The sequence below is a fragment of the Benincasa hispida genome, chromosome 3 (genome assembly GCF_009727055.1).
Source record: "Benincasa hispida cultivar B227 chromosome 3, ASM972705v1, whole genome shotgun sequence".
NCBI classification, from domain to species: Eukaryota; Viridiplantae; Streptophyta; class Magnoliopsida; order Cucurbitales; family Cucurbitaceae; genus Benincasa; species Benincasa hispida.
In genome coordinates this window covers 23,720,731-23,742,595 of record NC_052351.1, presented here as the reverse complement: position 1 = coordinate 23,742,595, position 21,865 = coordinate 23,720,731, and the positions used below count along the sequence as shown (strand labels likewise).

At 38.7% G+C, this 21,865-nt stretch overlaps 1 protein-coding gene across 1 annotated transcript; it reads right to left on the bottom strand.

Moving 5' to 3' along the window:
- Positions 1 to 7,407: 7,407 nt before the first annotated feature.
- On the bottom strand, positions 7,408 to 8,016 carry LOC120073494. The gene has a single exon (XM_039026337.1). The coding sequence runs from the start codon at positions 8,014 to 8,016 to the stop codon at positions 7,408 to 7,410; it is 609 nt and encodes a 202-aa protein (XP_038882265.1).
- Positions 8,017 to 21,865: the final 13,849 nt, after the last annotated feature.

Here is a 21,865-nt window from a genome sequence, read left to right as displayed (position 1 = left end):
CTTCAAGCATTAAATTTTGAAACTAAAGGTGAAAACGAAAAAACTCATAACTCAACACTCCTTGAGATTTTTCTTTGTCATACCCAACATATGACGTAGAAACACAAACAGTCTATGTGGTAGGGCTTTTGTGAGAATCATGGCAAGTTGTTGTTCAGAGCTACATAAAGTAAGCTTGATTTCGCTTTCTTTCTCTACTTCCCTCAATAAATGAAATTTAACTTTGATGTGTTTCGCTCTACTATGCTACACAAGATTTGAAGCAATAGCAATAGTGAACTTGTTATCACAAAATAATTTTGTAGGTTCTTTAGGTTCAAATCCCACTATGATAACTTGTAGAAATACAAGTTATTTAACCTATTTTATCTAAAACAATTAGGAAAAATCATAGAAAATGCGTTAGCTTGACAAGGAAATCATGCAACTTATTACATTATGTGATCACGAGCATGCGAAACACATAATCCTTGAAAATTATGAAAATTGTGCTCTTTGAATGCAAAGAGCTACTTAAAACAAAGCGACGTAGTACGCTGCCGTCAAATGAATGCATAGAAAAATCCTTACATCCAACTTGGAATCGCATAGACTATGCGATAAGAGAAGACATGATATTAAATGCAATTGACGCATGGACGGTGCAGGTCAAATAAACAAGATCAAGTTAGTAGTTGAAGTGAAAGGTTCACGACAGAGCCAATGGAATTCTGAAGTTAGGCAAGTAGCATGACAAGGCATGGAATTTAATACATGGTGTTAGCATAATCATTAGTGAGAGATGCAGAAGGATTTTTTATGCCAATAAATAACCTACAAGATTTCTCTACAAGCACACAATAGACTTAACCGAAAAGTTGACCAAGCTCTGTAGAACTCTCCATCCCTCACCCATAAATACTTTCTTCTAAAATTTCTAAAATTTTCCTTTTGAGAAATCTTGAGTGAGAGCTCAAGATTTTTATCTGTAGAAGAGGAAGAATGACATCAACATTCTCACACCACCGTGAAGCAATCATCCAAGGAGTCGGAGGGTGCAAGAGATTGTAACCTATGGCTCGACTCTCTATCCTTATCTCTTTGTTTTACATTTTGATTGTTATTTGTATTGTTGTGTAAAATTGAAAAACTTCCATTATCAATATGAATGCCATCATATTTTCTTATCTATCCATCTTCTTACCATCAAGTAGGAGTAGCTAATTTCATAATGGGTGAGAAAAAATAAAACTAACATGTATTAAGTAAAGTATAAACCTATGTTCAACTTGTTTAATGTGTGTTTCATAAACTATTTTGATCAAGTCGAGAGGTTGCTCTAAATAGAATTAATCAATGTTTTAAAATTCAAAGGATTTTAGATCTCATTAAACAAGAAAAGAAATACCTTTAGAAATAAGGATACGTCTTTTGCATGAAACACTCATCACATGCATCATAGAAATAGGATATTGTGGTTAAACGCATTGAGAAGTGTAGCTTATGATTATGAGGAATTACTTGAACACATGGCTTATGCATTGCTTAGGAAGTATTAGTGGATATTTTTCTCAACCATACTTCATTCATTAGAATCTCACACTTCTCCTCACAAGCTGCTTCATTCTACGTTGTGATAATTATTGCATCCACATTCACTTATTTTTAGTATTAGTGATAGAATAGATAAACCAATCTACCGCATATTTGTTAACAAACTGTGTTAAAACCGAAACAAACACTTCATCGCATCATTAGAAAGCGATCCTTGAGTTCGACCCTAGACTCACCTGGACTCTAGTTAAACTTACACTTTGGTTTGACTAGATAAAACCATGCATTTATAAGTTCAAGAAGGAATATCACACAATTATTTTCATCACATCAATAGAAACACATCAGCTTGCAAAGCTATATTGATTGATTTACAGCTGATGCAATCGATATATATTTAGTCTCAGTAGCAAATTGAGTCACTAACTTCTTGTTTTTTTGAGTTCCAAGAAAAAATTTCGGTGCCAAGAGAAAAAAACATAACTGAAAGTACTTTTAGAATCATCAATAAAATTATAGAATGACTATCATAGTATCCAATCAATTTTAAATCACCTGTAAATTCAAAACAAATTCCAAAATCAAGAGTACCTTTTAAGTTTCTAAGGACTCTTTCAGAAATGCCAAAGTGAACTTCAGTAGGTGAATTCATATCTCTTGAAAGAAGACTTACAACAAACATTAAGTTTGTCTTGGATGCTATAAAAAACAAGTGACTTCCTACCAAACTTCTATAATTTGTAGGATTTGGAAGCTTCTCACCATCATTCTTGGAGACTTTCAAGTTTATTGCTAATGGAGTAGAAACAATCTTAAATGTTTCCATCTTGAATTTCTTCAAAATTTCTTGAACATACTTTCCTTGCACAATCAAAATACGTTTGTCTTCTTAATGAATTTCCATGTCAAGAAAGTAATGCATGTGACAAAGATCTGATATCTCAAACATCTTTTCCATCTCAATTTTAAAATCTTGTAACATTTGAAAATAATTTCCAGTTACAACCATATCAACAACATAAAAAGAAAGAATGAGTGGATTAGAGCTATCACCGACCTTAACATAGAGAGTAGTTTCGCTCATACTCCTCCTGAAAACTTGAAGAAGCAGGTATGGATCAATCTTACTATACCAAGCACGAGGTGTCTGCTTCAATCCATAAAGAGCTTTTTTTGAGCGATATACTTTATTTTCTCGCAGCAAATATTTTTTTGCAGGAAAAATGTAAACTTTTTTAACTTTTGATATTTATGAAAGTTTTTCGATGTCACACATCTATGACATTTATTAATTGTCATTAAATAATTTAATTATTATCTTTTAAAAAGCAACTCCAAACCCTATTTTTCCCCATATCTTCCACTTTTCCTTCCCATCTACGTCTCTCCATTGCTCCCCCTTCTCCTTCTCCTTCTTCTTCCCCATCTCAAATCCTTCAACAAATTTTCCTCTCAATCATCTCCATAAATCCTTTCTCTCCACCCCCCCCCCCCACCCCAGCCCCCCTTCTGCCTCCGATCCTATAGCCCTACCACCATTGGGGTCATCCATGGCTAATGAGGGTTCATCATCTCTAGTTTTCCAAGGGATACTTCTTAGCCTGTCTGGATTTCGTAAATTTTTGGGATTCGGTGTTTCCCTGAGGTTTTCAATTTCGATTTTTTTGTTTTGTTTTAGGGTTTTCTTTTGTTCATTGTTGTTCATATAAACGACCATGGCTCGGGGTTGGAAACATGAAGCAATTAAAGCCAAGGCCAAAAGAGGGCTCAATTTGGGAGATCTTGTCCTTGCCAAGGTTGGTTTTCCTCCTTGGTTAGCCAAGGTACAATCTTTACTCCTCCCCTTTCTTTAATATGTTGTTGCGATTGTGTGTAGGTGGTGTATTACAATTTGGAAAATGTGTTTTATTTTCTGAGGAAGTAATAGTTCAACAGTCGATTAGCAGCAGTGTGGACAACATGTGGGTCTCCAATTTGCAGAGCAGTTTCAACTGTAAGACTATTGATCCATTTGACTTTATGCAACTTTGAAGGAAAATTGGTTAATGTTGTCTTTGGATTTAATTCTCTCAACTCGTATTTGGTAAGTTTTTTTCACTTTTTCTAGTGATCCATCTGAAGTAGATTGTTCTATATCTGGTATTCAAATGGTTCTGTTGTCCTAGATGACTATGATCTTCACGTTTACAATCATAAATTACTCAAAATTAACGGTTAAAAACAATTCAAGAGTCAGGGGAGGTAGTATGATGAGGCTTGAAATTCTTCTATTGTTTACCAAATGGCAGCTCAATCGTATAGACGAAGCTCCAAGAACTAAACGATAGTTCAATTATGTAAACGATAGGATGAAGCGCTAGACGATCGTGTAGACGACAGTTAACTGGAGCTAAACGATTGTGTAGATGACAACTGAATAGTTAAACAATCGTATAGACGATTGGACGTGGAGCTAAACGATCGAGTACACGATGCAATAGGAACTACATGATCTAGTAAATGCTAAACGATCGTATAGTTAGAAAGAAAGAACATAGTAGTTTAAGTGGTTCAGCCAAAGGCCTATGTCCACTGTGCAAATCAGGAGGGTCTCTTTTATTACTTCTTCTTCAAATTTATTACAGAACGAATTCCTTGCTCTATCATTTTCTTATTCTCTCTTACATTCATCTCACATTCGTTTTTCTTTTATACACAGACGCAATGGTCAATGATGAAGCTCTAGTGGTTACAACACATAACAGAAAAATGTCGACAACGGTTCAACTGCCTACAACAATATTCTTCTTGTTTTCGAGTCTTTTTGTAACAATCTCCACCTTTGTAAGCATCCAGAGTACCTTTCCCTCTGTGCTTATTAAGCAGACTTGAGCTAACCTTTTTTAGGTAACTCGAACCCGAGAAGGTCCAAGCATCGACCAAGCTTGCTTAATGGAACTGTTTTTGTTAGCATATCAGCTGCATTGTCTGAGGTATGAATCTTCACTACCTCTCGACTTCCCCTTTCTCAATCTCCTGTATGATGAAATGATATTTAATGTCAATGTGCTTGGTTCTGCTGTAAAATTGTTGGTTTTTAGATAGGTAGATTGTGCTCTGGTTATTGATGTGTTGGTTTATCATGCGATGATGTGTGGATGCGATAATGTGTGGATGTGATGATCATACAAGTTTTCCTAACAAAGCCGAAGTACAAGCCTTCTTAGGATTCTAGAAAGTCCAGGGTCAAACACAGAGATTACTAAATAGATATGCGACAAACTCTCTAATTCTATTGCGGTGGTAATAAAGAAGTAGATGGTAATTTAATTTATATTTTCTAATGTGATGGAATTAAACATGGAGCGATGAAAGGATGGTGTTGTAACAAGTATGCGATGAAGGGGTTGAGAAGAGATTTAGCTAACATTTCTTAAGATTTTGTACAAGTCATGCGATCATACTATACACAAATATTAAGCACTACATTTCTCAATGCATGATGCCACAATTCCTATTTCTAGGATACATGCGATGTGTATGGGATGTAGAAGATAGAACTCATTTCTAAGTCTCTACTCTTGCTTATGCGATCTAATTCGATTCTCTCAAGCCTAGATTCTATCTTTAGATTACTTTCTCAAGCACTCCAAATGATGAATGACTCATACATAAGACAAGATGATCGCATAAAGTGCATAACTTAAGTCATGCTAGCTAAGTACTTCTCAACCCATTCACAAATTTAGTTACTCATGCATGGTGTGGAGAGACTGAACATGAATCAAAATGAAGTTTCCATTTTTGCAAATAAAGTCTTGAGTACAAAACAATAAATGGAGTAAGAAATATAGAGCTAGGTAAGCAATGTCTTGCTTCCTGTAGCTTTTTACACTACTCTTTATCACTTCAACTTTGTTTCAATTTGTAGAATCTTGCTCTCGCAAAGGTTGGGTGTCTCTCCTTCGTGTTGTTTTTCGGAAGTCTCTCGACCTCTCCGAAAATTAATTTCTTTTCAAGGATTCCCTTCCCTCGGCTTCACCTCGCCTCCTCGCTCTCTATGCTATCTGCTCTGGTTGGTAACATCGGGTATTTATAGATTTCAAGGTGAAGTAGCTCTTCTCACTAATGATTGCAAAGATGGGCAGCATTAATTTCCATACACTGTTGCGCCATCTGAAAGTCACCAGAAGTTCAATGTATTTGTAATGAAATGGTCTTTAACGAGCATCAACTGTATTTCAGAATTGATTGTTATCAGCTTTACGTCCCATCATGATTTATTATGCTGTCACCTCTATGTAAGGTCTTTATGCGATTGCTTTTGAGGTACTTCTTGCGATCGCAAACTCAAGTGCACCATCACGTTGTATCCTTGGATCGCAATTTCATATGCGCCATCACATTGTTCCTGCACAGAAATAGGCAAATTAATTGCTTTTATGCGATGAACATTAGCAATCACAATTTCTTTTAGTTTGGCGCATTTAATCATAATATTGCCTATTTTACCATTACTTTCTCCCATTATTTTAATAATTTGAGCTTTACTAACTTTTCTTTCTACCAGTTATCACACTCCCAAATTTAAAATGATGCTTGCCCTCAAGCATAAACTAAAGATTTCTTCAAAATTTCAATCGCCTTCACCCTACCTAGGCTTCTCATGGTGCCTTATAATTGCTGAACCAATGTCTTATTAATTTCTATCCTAATCTCTTCCTAAAATATTTCTAACCTTTAGGGACCGCGAGCTTAATCTTCAAAAAAATCTTTACTCATTTTCAGGACATCGCATGATGTATTTCAAACTTTATCAAATCGGGGTGTTCAAGTGATTTTGGCCTTCGCACAATTCAGATATTCGTTTTGTGATCTTGCGCTGATCCGAGTACCCAACCTTCATTTTTTCTTGCGCCCACGAGTGTCATGCGAACATCCAACTACGAGCAAGGTGCTATTTTCAGTCAAAACTCATGCCCATTTCTTTATTTGGTAGCGGAGTTGCGACCATTTAGCTTCTGCATTGATCACGATTCCCACCTTCGTTTTGGTTTGCCCCCACGAGTGTCATGCGGACATCCAACTACGAGCAGGATCCGATCTCAATATTATATAGTTTTTTTTTAAAAAAATGAAATGAAGTTTCTAAAATTAACAAGGCTGAAAATAACATTACCACCCCCAAATTTAATACATAGCAATGTCCTCATTGCTGAAAGATGAAATAATTCATGCGATGGACTCAGAAAATTTCGTAAAAATAGTTTTGAAGGAAAGCTGGTAGACTACTAAATTTTAGAAATGTTTTGTGAATTGATTGTCCTAAAATTAATCTGATGCTAGTTCATGCGGTAAGAAAAGAAGCATAACTTTCATCATTGAAGTCATAATGGGCAAGGGGTGCATGCGGCGACCAAATAAAGCAATAAAAAATTTAGGATTAAGTCAAACGAAAGAGGATGCGATAGTAGAATTCAACAATATTAAATTGAAAGTGAGAAGTACAAAAATTGAAATAAGATGAGGCAAGGAAGGACACAACCCCCAAATTTAATTTTTCGCCCACATCATTTTGATCGCATCCTTTCCTATGATGGGCTAATTCTTTGATTGTGATGGCTTGATTCTTTGATTGCGATGGGCTGATTGAATCGGTCACGTGTTTTGAGCTCATCGCATTGCTCCAGCGCAATCGTTTACTATGATCAGTGTGATGAATATCAGGAAGATTAAAAGTATGAAAGAAAGAGTTGACAATCATAAAGAGTAGTAACCATGCAAAGATTAAGATAGATTCTTGAAAGAAAAACAAAAAGGATACTAAAAAAAGGATATACTTCTTCCTAAATGAATGTATGCTGTTTATCATCGTAGGGACTGAGTGTTTCTTCTTTATTTTGGCTTACCCAAGTCAATGGAGGTTTTCTCGCATTGGAAATCTCCTCCATGATACATCTTTACTCTTTGATCATTCACTTTAAATGCGTTGGTCCCATCTTTGTTGGTCAATTCCACCGCTCCATGCGGGAATACTTCCTTAATTATGAAAGGCCCGGACCAACGCGATTTCAATTTTCCAGGAAAGAGATGCAAGCTAGAGTTGAACAATAATACCTTCTGACCTGCCTGGAGATTTTTCTCACAAAGACACTTATCATGCCATCGCTTGGTGCGTTCTTTGTAAATTTTGGAATTCTCATACACCTGTAATCTCCATTCATCCAGCTCTAGTAGCTGAAGTTTTCTCTCTTCCCATGCAGCCTTAAGATCAAAGCTAAGTTTCTTAACTGCCCACATCACCTTATACTCCAGTTCCAACGGTAGATGACAAGCCTTTCCAAACACCAACGCATATGGTGACATGCCGATGGGTGTCTTATAAGCAGCCTTATATGCCCACAAGGCATCGTCAAGTTTCATGGCCCAATCCTTCTGCGATGGATTCATCACCTTCTTTAAAATTGACTTGATTTCTTTATTAGAAACCTCTGCTTGTCCCATTTATTTGGGGGTGATATGCGGTGGCGATCTTATGGTAGACATTATATTTGATCAACAGTTTGTTAACAATGCGATTCATAAAGTGGGTCCCTTCGTCACTAATTATGGCACGTGGAGTGCCAAAATGAGTGAAGATGTTTCTCTGTAAGAACTTAAAGACTATTGCCGTATCGTTTGCAATGCATGAAACAGCTTTAATTCATTTGGAAACATAGTCGATGGCCAATAGAATGTATTTATGACCATTTGACGATGGAAATGGCCCCATGAAATTTATACCCCAGACGTCGAATAGCTCCACCTCTAATATGATGTTCATTGGTATCGCATTTTTTTTCTGAAATGCTTACAGTGCGTTGGCACTTATCGCATTTCATGGAGTATTCTTGTGCATCCTTAAACAGAGTGGGTCAGTAATACCTACATAGCAAAACTTTTGCCGCTGTGGCTGTCCACCGAAATGCCCTCCATAGGGTGATTCATGACATTAAAATACTATGCACTGGAAAGCAGTCTCTGGAACACAGAGTCTCAATATCTGGTTTGGTCCCCTTTTGTAGAGGTTTGGATCGTCCCAATAGTAAAATTTTCATTTATGAATGAGCCTCTTCTTTTGATGGGATGTGTAGTTTTTAGGGAATTGTTACATACCAAGAAGTTAACAATATCTGCATACCATGGTAGTTCTTCAATCTTAAGCAATTGCTCATCAGATAATGAGGCATTCACCTTCGACTGGATGCGATCCACTTTAGGATTCTCTAATCGCGATAAATGGTCAGCAACCCTATTCTCTGTTCCCTTTCGGTCGATTATCTCCATATTAAATTCTTGGAGTAAGAGAATCCATCGGATTAGTCTAGGCTTCACATCCTTTTTGGTCATCAAATATCTTATTGCCGAGTGGTCTGTGTGGACTATCACTTTTGATCCCAACAAGTAAGGTCTGAATTTTTCAATCGCAAAAATTACCGCAAAAAGTTCCTTCTTGGTGGTGGTGTAATTCGCTTGCGTGAAGTTTAATGTCTGCTAGCATATGCAATGAGGTGTAGCATTGTCTTTACTTTTTGTAACAAGACTGCCCCCATTGCATATCCGCTGGCATCGCACATAAGCTCGAATGGCTTTGCCTAATTGGGTGCGATCAGAATTGGTGTTGTAGCCAAGGCGTTCTTTAGTGTTTTAAATGCGGTGAGGTAGTGTGGATCAAAATCAAAAGGTCTATCAGCTTCCAACAACGCATTCAATGGTCGAGTGATTTTGGAAAAGTCCTTCACAAACCTTCTGTAAAACCCCACGTGTCCTAAGAAACTCCTCAAAGCTTTCACATTTGTTGGAGGTGAAAGTTTTTCATAGCTTCAATTTTTGCTTTATCCACCTCTAGCCCATTCTTTGAAACCTTGTGCCCAAGCACAATTCCTTCTTTGACCATGAAATGACACTTTTCCTAGTTCAGCACCAGATTAGTTTCTTCACATCTTTTTAGTATTCTTTCCAAGTTTTGTAGACAGATTTCATATGTTTTTCCATAGATTGAGAAATCATCCATAAAGATTTCAACAGAGTTTTCAAGGTACTCCGAGAAGATTGCCATCATACACCTTTGAAACGTACTAGGCGCATTTCATAGTCAAAAAGGCATGCGAGAAAGGCGAATGTTCCATATGGACACGTGAACCTGGTCTTTTCTTGATCCTCTGGTGCGATCATAATTTGGTTATAGCCTACGTTCCCATCAAAGAAGCAGAAATAGTCATTCCCTACTAGTCGGTCGAGCATTTGATCAATGAAAGGTAAGAGGAAATGATCTTTCTTTGTTGCCGTGTTGAGCTTCCTGTAGTCCATACAAATCCGTCAACCCGTGATAGTTCTCATGGGGATCAATTCGTTTTTTGCGTTAGAGACTACTGTCATCCTACCCTTTTTGGGAACATATTGCATGGGGCTGACCCACGTGCTATCTGCGATGGGATAGATAATGGTGGCATTTAACTCTTTGATGATTTCTTTTTTAACAACCTCTTTCATCGCAGGGTTCAGTCTGCGTTGAGGTTCTATCGAGCCTTTCTGGTTTTCTTCAAGCAGAATTCGATGCATCCAATACGTCGAGCTAATACCTCTGATGTCTGCGAGCGTTGTAACGATAAAAATGAAATGTTGTTCTATGTATGTTGTATGTATCGCTTATGCACACTACTGATGTATGAATGATTCAAGTTCATGTTGCCATAAACTTGTAACGATAAAATTTGTATCTCTCTTTATCTTATGCGCTATTTATGAATGAAATTTTGATGTTGTGCTATGCGCTCAAGTGCTTTGCGATACTACGTTCTAAGTGTACGCGTTGATGATAATATGCTCGTAGTATGCGATGATGTAGTGTGTGTCACAAGTTTCCTTGCGCTGGAACCAAGTATAATTCCAACGCAAGTTTCTCAAAATGACCTAAGGTCGAACACGGGGATTTTTGTCGTTTAGATTCGATACTAATGTGGTAAATGTGACCGGTTATCATAAAGAAGAAAGAATTTGGTTTACGTAGAAAATGTAAATTGCGTTAAAAGTAAAATTGTGTTGTAAATAAAATGCGTTGATAAAATAAATGTCTAAACTACTATGATACAGGGTGAAGACTGGCTATGAAATTGTACAAAAGAATCTAATGAATGTGATGACAAGTTTTATGAATGAATCAGAAAGAGAATGAGTAGAGGGAAAGGACATCGCAAGTTTGTCAATCTCGTTAAGGACGCAACTAAGGTTCCCTATTCTCTTGCCGTACACCTTTCAGTGATCGGCCGCTTTCCCATACGTCTATGGTGAAATAGAGATGAACGTAATGAACGCAAGGTTATTTCCATCTCTGAAAATACTTCTCGCTTTAGTTAACGCATTCTTCCAACCTTCTCTCGATAGGCAGAATAACATCTTCACTTTTGCTTTCACAGGTGAAGATGCCGTCGAGCATGCTTTAGCTAAACCTAGTCGATTACTTTAACACAGATTAACTCACTCGCTTAATCCTTCCCATTTACACAGGGGATTAAGAACACATGATGGAGAAAATGGATGATAAATGTATGGAAAGGAGCAGAGAGATGATAATGATGACGATAATAGCATTTAGTTCTAAAGATCAGTGTTTGATACATGATTTGAGAATGAAAGATTAAAGAAGATGATGAACACAGTAGATGAAATGAAAGAATAGAAACAAATACAGAAAGAGTGTCAATGTCTTGACACAGATCTCGATCGAAGACGTTGTGCTTGCCGGCGTGTGGATGAATGGAATGGAAAGCTTCCCTCTTAGGCTTGCTTTTCTGGTAGGAAGTGACCTCTTGCACAGAGCTTCAGCTTCGGGAATCGAAAGAATTCCTTACTCGGAGACTCACTTTTCAGCCTTGTCTCGTCGTTCTCCCGGATTTTCTCTGTAAAGTCTCTTCAGGCCAGCCTCTTTTGCAATGAATTCAAGGAAGCTATTTATAGACAAGACCTTGGTTCTTTGTATTGGTGGTTCCACTGTGTCATTTTGATAATTTCTGCTATGGCGTAATGGAAATGTCCGCTCTGCTCCATGATCAATCTGTCAGAATCGTACAACATAAAGCTGTACACTTGTCATAATTGCCCGCGAATGTGTTGCTCTTCACATCTTCGATCGATCGCCACATGCGGTGTAGTTGTTTTGATTACCACATGCGATGGAAATGCGTTGATCACTAGAATCCATGATCGATCGTCGCATGTGCCGCCATTGCGTTGATCTTTCCTCGTTCTTGATCGATTGGTGCATGCGATGTAGATGCATTGTACATTTTGTCCTCGAGCAATTAACGCATGCAATGACTTATTTTTTGCAAAACAAAGACGTGGACATTCAATTTTGCCATCACAATGGGGTTAGTGGGTGTGTTTACGACACTTTATAATTTTCGTATTTGTCAGCCAATTCTTATACTATCAACGCAACTTTTCCTTCTTTTTTCCGCATAATCTAAATAAAACAGCATAAATAACTTTTATTTCTACAAGTTATCACACCCCCAAATTTAGATATATGCTTGTTGATAACTTGTAGAAATACAAGTTATTTATACTGTTTTATTTAGATATTGTGGAAAAAAGAAAGAAAAGTTGCGTCGATAGTATAGAAATTGGTTAAGAAATGCGAGAATTATATATTGTTGTCAATACACCCACTAACACCATTGCGATGGTAGAATAGAGTGTTTCAATTTTTGTTTTGCAGAAAATCAATTACCGTATGCGTTAATGGCTCAAAAATAGAGGAAACAATGCATCTACATCGCATTGCGCCCATCATTCAGGAATAAAGAGATGATCAACACAATGATGGCGCATGTGACAATTGATCAAGAGCTTAGCGATCAACTCAAATTCAACCGTATGCGGTAATAAAAAATAATTCCGCATGTAGTGATCGATCGAAGATATAAAGAGCAACGCAATTGCGGAGGATTTTGACAAGTGTACAACTTTTAGTTGTGACATTTCTGATGGGTTGTTTGCATAACAGAAAGAATATTCACTCCACCATTTCAGGAACTACCATAACCATAAAGTGGGGACCACAATGCAAAGAGTCAAGCTTCGCCTATAAATAGCTTTTGCAATTCCATTGAAAGATATTCTTGAATACATAGAAACGTGTATATACTGATCTGAGAGAGAGACTGGTCTGAGCGACTTCCAGAGTAGATCTGGGAAGAATCACGAGAGAAGGCCGAGAGGTGAGTCTCCAGGCAAAGAATCCTTCCAATCCCCGCCGTTGAAGCTCTGTACGAAGGTCACTTCTATCAGAAGAGCAAACCTGAGAGGGAAGCTCTCCTCTTCATCCATTCCACCACCAGCAAGCATAACCTCCGTTCAGATCTGTGTCAAGACGTTGACACACTTTCTGTATTTGTTTCTTAACTCTATTTCATCACTTGTTCTCATCTTCTTAATCTTTCATTCACACCATGTATCGAACGCTTAATCGTAGTATTAAATGTTATAATCATTTCCATTATCATCACTCTGTCTATTCTCGTTCATCCATGATTCACTTTCTCCATGATGTTTTCTTAATTCCCTGGGTAATTAGTAAGAATTAAGCAAGTAAATTAATCTGTGTTAAGGAAATAATTATGTTTAGCTAAAGCATACTAGATGGCATCTTCACTTGTGATAGTAGAAGTGAAGATGCTATTCTGCCTATCAAGAGAGGGTTGGAAGAATGTGTTAACTAAAGCGAGAAGTACTTTCAGAGATGGAAGCAACCTTGCGTTCATTACGTTCATCCTTGTTCACCATAGAGATGTGGGAACGCGGCCGATCACCGAGAGGTGTACGCCAAGGGAAAGTGGAACCTTAGTTGCATATTTAACACAATTAAAAAACTTGTGATGTTTTTACTATTTATTCTTTCTATTTCTGAATCATCTATAAAGACTTGCCATCGCATACCACGATCTGTTGTATAACTTCACAGTCAGTCTCGACCTCAGTATCATGTATCTTGTATCTTGTAGCTTAGGATTTTATTTTCAACGCAATTTTATTTTATCAATGCAATTTATGTTTATCGCAATTTAAATTCATGTACAAACCAAATCTTTTATTAATTGTAAAACCGGTCGCATGTATCACAAAAGTAACACTTTAACGAAAAAAATCCCTGTGTTCGACCTTGGATTATTCTGAGAAACTTGTGTTGGAATTATACTTGGTTTTAGCACAAGGAAACTTGTGACACGCATTACTCTATCGCATACTACAAGCATATAGTTAACAACACATATTTAGAAGTAGTATCGCATAAAGTGTGCATGAGCAATAACACAACATAACATTCCATCTTTGTCACCAAGTTTATGTTTTTAACGCGTATACTTGTTCATTCATTCATATTCATATTTGTTCATATGCTGTAAGATATAAAAATAGCGTTACAAGTTTATGGCAACATGAGCTTGTAGCACATTATCATGCATGCACAACACGGAATCCATTTTCAGTGCAACACTGGTCCTCAAGCATATCTTCAACTAAGGCAATTCAGCTCAATTCCCATCCTAACTTTGTGTCGATCGACTACTCCGAATACTTCACCTCTACAAAATTACTCATCAACGCAAGTTCCTTCTATCCTTTAACAATTCATCAACATGCTCCACTTTATTCTTTTCAACAACAAACCTTTACCCAAAATTCCCTTCTAGTTTTAAGAAGAATGTTTACCTCTTTTTGCAAAAACAACAAAGTGCGTCTTTATGCGATGGCCTGGTTTGCGCTATCTTATTAGAGACTGTTGATCATGGTTACACTCTTCGTTTTGGCTTGCTCCCATGGGTGTCATGCGAGCATCCAACTTCGATTGTGTACCAATCTCAACTTCAACTCTTGATCCTTAGCCAAGTTTTACTTTTGCGGGTCAGAGGAGTTGTATCTTTTATTCTTATTTTCTCTCCTTTTTTTTTTCATCTTGCGTCGATCCTGGAAACCTACCTTCGTTCTGGCTTGCTCCCATGGGTGACATCCGAACATCCAACTACGAGCAGGTTCCTTTCACGACTTAACTCTTATCAGGTTGGGATTTTCCCTTGCGCTGACATTGGAGTTTTTATGGTTTTTTTTTTTATAATGAACGCATCCACTTGATCGCATCTACTCAGACCTTCCCCACCCCCAAATTTAGAGATGCGCAAGGTTCTCATTGCGTTATTTTGGATAGAAAAGACAAAACACTTAGTCAAAATTTTGAAAACAAGATTTGAGCAGAGTCTTGAAATAGAGAAGGTAAAACAGTGCTATTGTGATGAATTATCTAAGTGTTAGTCAGAAAGTGCAATGTATAAGAAATATTGCTAAGGGTATGCATACTACTCATCATGGCAGCACAATTAACAATGCAAAATAAAAGACAAGAATTACCGCAATCATTGACAAAGGATGATAAGTAAAGAGGCTAACGCATATGGAAAGAATCATTACTCAGTTGTATAAAATTTAACTAAGTATACAAAGAATTACAATCATCGCAACACAAAATTTTAGCATGTACAAAAGAAATCAAGGTATAGCTTCTATACATAAAAAAAAAATAATGAATGAATGAAAGAATGGCTGCAAAGGAAAATTGAATTGCGGAGAAGATGGCACACCCCCTAATTTAGAGTTGCGGCGGGGGATCTTGAGGAGGATTTTGCAGAGGAACTCGAGGCGCTTCTTCAAAATGCAGAGGTTGCTGTAGATCTAGAGGCACCATGGGACCATGTAAGTATGCTGTTAAAAAGTTGAAGTATTCATGGTTGCGCTCCGCAATCTGTCTCTGGTTCAGGTGGATGGTGAAGATATTGCGTTGAATATTAATCAACACCTGCCGCATCATCGCATGACTACGTTGCAACTCTGTGTGGCTCTCTTGTAACTCCGTTATTGCCTGGCAGAAGAAATTTTGTTGTCGAGAGAGAAGGGACCGCATCTCTGCTAAGTCAGCAGCAAGGGTTGCGATGGTGGGATACGCTTGCGATGTTTCACTAGCAACAGTTTGAGGTTGAATGGAAGTTCCTGCTCCAAACCGCGTGGGTCGTCAACATGCGACAGTGGAGGTGAAAAGTGAGGTGGAGATGGATGGGAGGGAGATGCTGCTGGGTATGCGGTGGTTGAATCAGGAGTAAGAAGAAGATTGATGAAGTGTTCAAGAAGTGGGGAAAGGAGTTTCATTGGAGGGCTAGGCAGGCGAATGATCAAAGGTAAAGAGTCCAAGGGTATTTGGTCTTGCTCTTGCGTTGATTGGTCTTGGACTTTTTCCTTCCCTTTATCATTTTTTCGCTGCTTTTTTGGCTTGGGCTGTTGCGGCGCATTCAGATCTAGGAGGGGCCGTTTGGGTGGAAGCTCGGGGCAGTGTGGAGAGTCCTTGAGAAGCATTCTCAGGATCTTCATATGAATGAGGTCGTGGACTTCAGGCATGGGTTCTTCGTCAATGCCTATTCCCACAGAGAGGCACAAGCTCGAAATCATCAATGGAAAGAAGTACTAGCCTCTCACACGGCCTACAAAGCCTCGAATATGCTTCGAAATCAACTGGCCTACGTCAATCAGAATGCCGTGTGCTATACAATATGCGGCCATCACTCGATCCCTTAAAACTGTTTTATCATGTATTTGTTTTTAAGCCCATCTGTCATCGATCCCTCTCACACGGCCTACAAAGCCTCGAATATACCATCAGATTATCACACCATATAATCGATCGTGTATTTGTTTTTAAGCCCATCTCACTGAGTAGTTGTTAAAGCCAGAGGACTTCGGATGTAGTATGGGTTAGTGCCCTATATTTGGACTCTGTACTCGACCGTGCGACTACCGTTTGCTTCTTTGATGACCATGAGACAATATTATTTCCAAAAAATGTGTAGTAAGCAAAACCGACATTCTGTCATCGAGGTTGGAGGCCCAATCAGCATTTGAGTAGGCAGAGACGGTTAAGTTCGAGCTTGGTTGGAAGTAGATGCCATAGTGTTTTATGCCATTGACATATCGAAGTACTCACTTAATTGCCTGCCACTATACATCAGTTGATGTCTGATGGAATTGACTGAGTTAATTGACGGCATATGCAATGTCTGGTTGTGTGTGTGTTAGGTACTGAAGGGTGCCTATGGTGTTGCGATAGATATATGGATCAGAGATGGACTGCCCATCATTCTTGGATAATTTTTTGCTTTATACACTCAGTGATGGCATTGGTTTCACATCGGTCATTTGCAGCTTGTGCAATAAGTCGTCCACTTACTTGGATTGGTTCATCAGTAGACCAGACTCTAGGAGTGGACTTGTATGCCTAGGAAGTAGTGAAGTTGTCCTAGATCCTTAAGTGCAAATTGAACATCAAGAGTTTCGATTAGTTGCTCCGTTAGTTTGGGATTGTTACCTGTGATGATGAAGTCGTCCACATAAACAGTAGAAATATTACTAATGCCATCGTTCGATAGATAAATAATGAGGTATCTGAGCGAGACTGATGGAATCCCCACTGTGTTAGGACATAACTGAGGGCAGTGTTCCATGCTCGTGGAGCTTGTTTTAGGCTGTAGATGGCCTTATCAAGTTTGCAAACATGGTCCGGATATTGAGCATTGACATATCCCGGTGGTGGCACATGTATACATCCTCTGTGAGCTTACCATTTAAGAATGCATTGTTGAAGTCAAGTTGTCCGAGGGACCAGCCTTGTGATACAGCAACACTGATTACTACCTGGATTGTTGAGGATTTCACTACAGGGCTGATTGTCTCAAAGAAGTCCATGCCATGGTGCTGATAAAAGCCCTTTGCAACTAGTCGGGCTTTATATCGTTGTATTGAACCATCCATATTTTGTTTTAGTGGAAATATCCAATTGTTGCCATGTATGATGGAGAAGGTAGGACTAATGTCCACGTTTTGTTCTTCACGAGAGCTGAGTATTCCTTATCCATAGCTTTTTTCCACTGAGGGGTCTTGAGTGCAACTGTTATCCGTGTGGGCTTGGTTTGAGACCAGTCAATTGCTTTGCTTGTCATCCAGGCCTTGGGTTTAAATATGCCAGCCTTAGCTCTAGTTATCATGGGGTGAGTGGGGACTTGTGAGGGGTGAGAGGAGATGGAAATTTGCGGCGAGGTAGCCAAGGACGAGTTTTCCGGAGGATATGGCATAGGTGGTATATTGAAGCTGACACATTGGTTTGGACTGGTTTGGGACGGGGGTGATGGTGAGTGCTGGGCAAAACTGGACGGTGGGGAGGGATTTGGACTGTGGGATGATGTAAGGCCTAGAGATGATGTGTGGTTTGTGGTTTTTTTAGCGTGGTTATTACTTAAGGCATGATTCACTTGTATAGGATTCATTTATGAGGATGGCTCTGACTGAGGTAGATTATTGAGCATTGTTTGGAGGCTGAGGACTAATGACTCAGCTATCGTGGGGGCTATCGCATGGGTGATCTTACTAAACGATGGAGTCTCAGTGATCGTGGGGTCTTTTGTTTGGGTGCTTTTGCTAAGCGATGGAAGCTTAACGATCATTGTGTCTGTCGCCTAGGCGATCGTTCTAAACAATGGGAGCTTAGCGATCGTGTTGTCTGTCGTCTGGGCGATCGTGCTAAGCGATAGAGACTTAGCAATCGTTGTGTCTGCCGTCTAGGTGATCGTTCTAAACGATGGGAGCTTAACGATTGTTGTGTCGGTCGTCTAGGCGATTTTGCTAAGTGATAAAAGCTCAGCGATCGTTGGGCTTGTCGTCTGGGCGAAATTGCTAAGCGATGGGAGGTTAGCGATCGTTGTGTCTGTCACCTAGGCGTTCGTGGAAAACGATAGGGATGCAAATGGGAAGTTGTTCTCATTGAACTTCACATGTCTACTGGTATATATTCGGCCCGATGGACTTAGGCATCTATATCCCTTGTGGTGTAAGTTGGGACCAATGTACACGCATTTCTTTGAGTGTAGTTGAAATTTCTGACTGTGGTATGGACTTAGATAGAGAAAGCAAGCACATCCGAATCTCCTGAGATTGAAGAAATCAATACTAGAGCCAAACATTACATTGTTGGGTGAATTACCTTGCAGCACGCTTATAAGCATTCCATTGATAAGATAAGTTGTTGTTNGTCTCAGTGATCGTGGGGTCTTTTGTTTGGGTGCTTTTGCTAAGCGATGGAAGCTTAGCAATCGTTGTGTCTGTCGCCTGGGCGATCGTTCTAAACAATGGGAGCTTAGCAATCGTGGTGTCTGTCATCTGGGCGATCGTGCTAAGCGATGGAGACTTAGCGATCATTGTGTCTGTCGCCTGGGCGATCGTTTTAAATGATGGAAGCTTAGCGATCGTTGTGTTCGTCGTCTGGGCGATTGTAACACTGAGTTTATGTTGTCTAAATAAGCATGTGGACAAATATGGATAATGATGAATGTGAATCATACAAGCTCATGTGCCATAAACTTGATGACTTAGAAAGATGGAGATGAAGTTTGGTTGCTGTGTTATGCTTATTGACACTTTATGCGATACTACTTCTAGATGTATACGTTATTAATGAAATGCTTGTAATATGCTATGCGTTGTCACAAGTTTCCTTGCGCTGAAACCAAGTATAATTCCAACACAAGTTTCTCGAAGTGATCCGAGGTCAAACACAGGGATTGTTGTCATTATTGTGTTACATTTGTGATATATGCGACCGGTTTCTACAATTAATAAAGATTGTGTTGTACAGAAAATTAAATTGCAATAAAGTAAAATTGTGCAGATAAACTAAAGTTGCGTTAATAAAATAAAGTGCGATAAACCTAAGCTAATGTGATGCAAGATACAAGATACATGATATACATGATGTTGAGCTCGAGACTGACTGTGAAGTTTATACAAAAGATCGTGGTATGCGATGGCAAGTCTTTATGGATGAATTAGAAAGAGAAAGAGTAAATAGTAAAAACAACGCAAGTTTGTTAATTGCGTCAAAGATACAACTAAGGTTCCGCTTTCCCTTGGCGTACACTTCTCGGTGATCGGTCGTGTTCCCATATGTCTATGGTGAAATAGAGATGAATGTGGTGAACGCAAGGTTGCTTCCATCTCTGGAAGTACTTCTCGCTTTAGTGAGCGCATTCTTCCAACCCTCTCTCGATAGGCGGAATGACATCTTCACTTCTGCTCTCACAGGTGAAGATGTCGTCTAGCATGCTTTGACTAAACTTAATTATTTCCTTAACCCAATTAATTCATTTGCTCATTTATTGCTAATTATCCAAGGGATTACGAAAACATCGTGGAGAAAGTGAAATATGGATGAACGAAAATAGGCAAAGAGATGGAGATGAAAATGATCATAACATTTAATTATAGAATTAAGCGTCTGATACATGGTATGAATGATAAACTAAAAAGATTAATACAATTGATGATAAAGAGATAGAAACAAATATAGAAGAGTGTTAACGTCTTGACATAGATCTGGACAGTAGTTTAGCTTGCCAATGTGTGGAGTGGATGAAGAGAAGAGCTTCCCTTTCAGGCTTGCTCATTCAGTAGAAGTGACCTTTGTATAGAGCTTCAATGGTGGGGATCGAAAGGATTCTTGCTCTGAGACTCACCTCTCGGCCTTGTCTCTTAATTTTTCCTGGATCTACTCTGATTAGTCGCTCAACTAGTCTCTCTCTCAGATTAGTATATACACTTTTCTCTGTATTCAAGCATAATTTCTCAGTGAAATGGCCGGAGCTATTTATAGGCTAAGCTTTGACTCTCTGCATCATGGTCCCTATTGTATTGTTAAGGTAGTTTCGGAAATGGTGGAGTGAATATTCCTTCTGTTATGTAATCAATCCCTTCATAAATGCACAACGATCAGCTGTACACGCGTCAGAATCCTCCAAAATTGCGTTGCTTTTTACATCTTCGATCGTTTGCCCGCATGTAGTGTTTTTTTTTATTACCGCATGCAGTTGAGATTGCGTTGACCCTTAGCTCTTGATCGATTGTCGCATGCGCCGTCATTGCATTCATCGTCCATTCATTTTTGAATGACTAGTGCAATGCGATGTAGATATGTTGTTCAGTTTATCTCGAGCCATGAACGCATGCAGTGACTTGATTCCCTGCAAAACAAACTTGGAATATTCTTTTCTACCATCGCAATGGTGTCAGTGGGTGTATTGACAACAATTTATAATTCTCGCATTTCTTAGCTAATTTCCATACAATTGACGCAACTTTCCTTTCTTTTGGCCTCAATATCTAAATAAAACAATATAAATAACTTGTATTTCTATAAGGGATCTTACTAAGCGATGAGAGCTTAGCGATCATTGGGTCTTGTTCGGATTGGTGTCCTAATTCTCTTGGAGTCTCATTGTTTTGTGAAGATACACATTGTTCAATGAATAAAATAAATGTTATTTAATTCTGACATTTACTCATATCCAATAAACAAAGCTCCTTGGTTATCTTATGTGAACTTAAGCACGTATATGTGATATACAAGTGGATCATGCCTAAAGTGATAACCTAAATTGGTTTGTAGTATAAGAATTAATGTGGGATACTTAATCCTTGTGACACTACGGATACGGCCCGCTTTGTAGAGGTTTGCAAGTGTCGTAAACTGCTACAGATGGATGATCCTGACCATTCGTGTGGAGATGTGGAGTAGGGGTGTCCTATATAAAGAGTTTGTATAAGACCTGGACCACGAGATGCCTAGACTCTGTATATAACGTTGTTGATACTAGAGACTTGCATCTCACCTAAACGACCATAGGTGGCACGACCTCAATTTTGAGTGTTTTGTGAACTCCTGCCTTTGAGGGCAGTCCTTTGATTAGTATGGGTGAGATTGGCCAGATTGTCAACTCAACATGCCTACCTTTTTGGGGATTTGTCTAATATGGGAGTTGGGAACTCAATCCATAATAAGGAATTCACTTCTTTCCTAAAGCAGGGATAAGTAGAGAGATTGCTTCCTTAAGGGCTGATTCCGGGGCTTGAACATAGTGGCCACAGCTTCTTTTTGGAAGAGAAGACTCAGTCATAGTAGGACTATGATTTATGTTCATTAGAGGGATCAGTGGTACTTAAGGAGACAGATGTAACTATAGGGGCATAACGGCTATTGGCCCAGCTGTACTTACGAGCGATCTGTGAAGGGTTGCCACACTGCTGATTGGTTAAGATGAACACATAATATATATGTAGTGAAGAGAGTTTAGCTGTAAGGAGTGCTTGGCAGTTAACGGATGGTGGATCCCGTGACTAAAGTGTTTAGTTAGTTATTCACATACCATTTGAGCTTTGAATCTATGGT

What these genes read in the sequence shown, in the direction of transcription:
- LOC120073494 (XM_039026337.1), bottom strand. Translation starts at nt 8,016, where the DNA reads ATGGGACAAGCAGAGGTTTCTAATAAAGAAATCAAGTCAATTTTAAAG.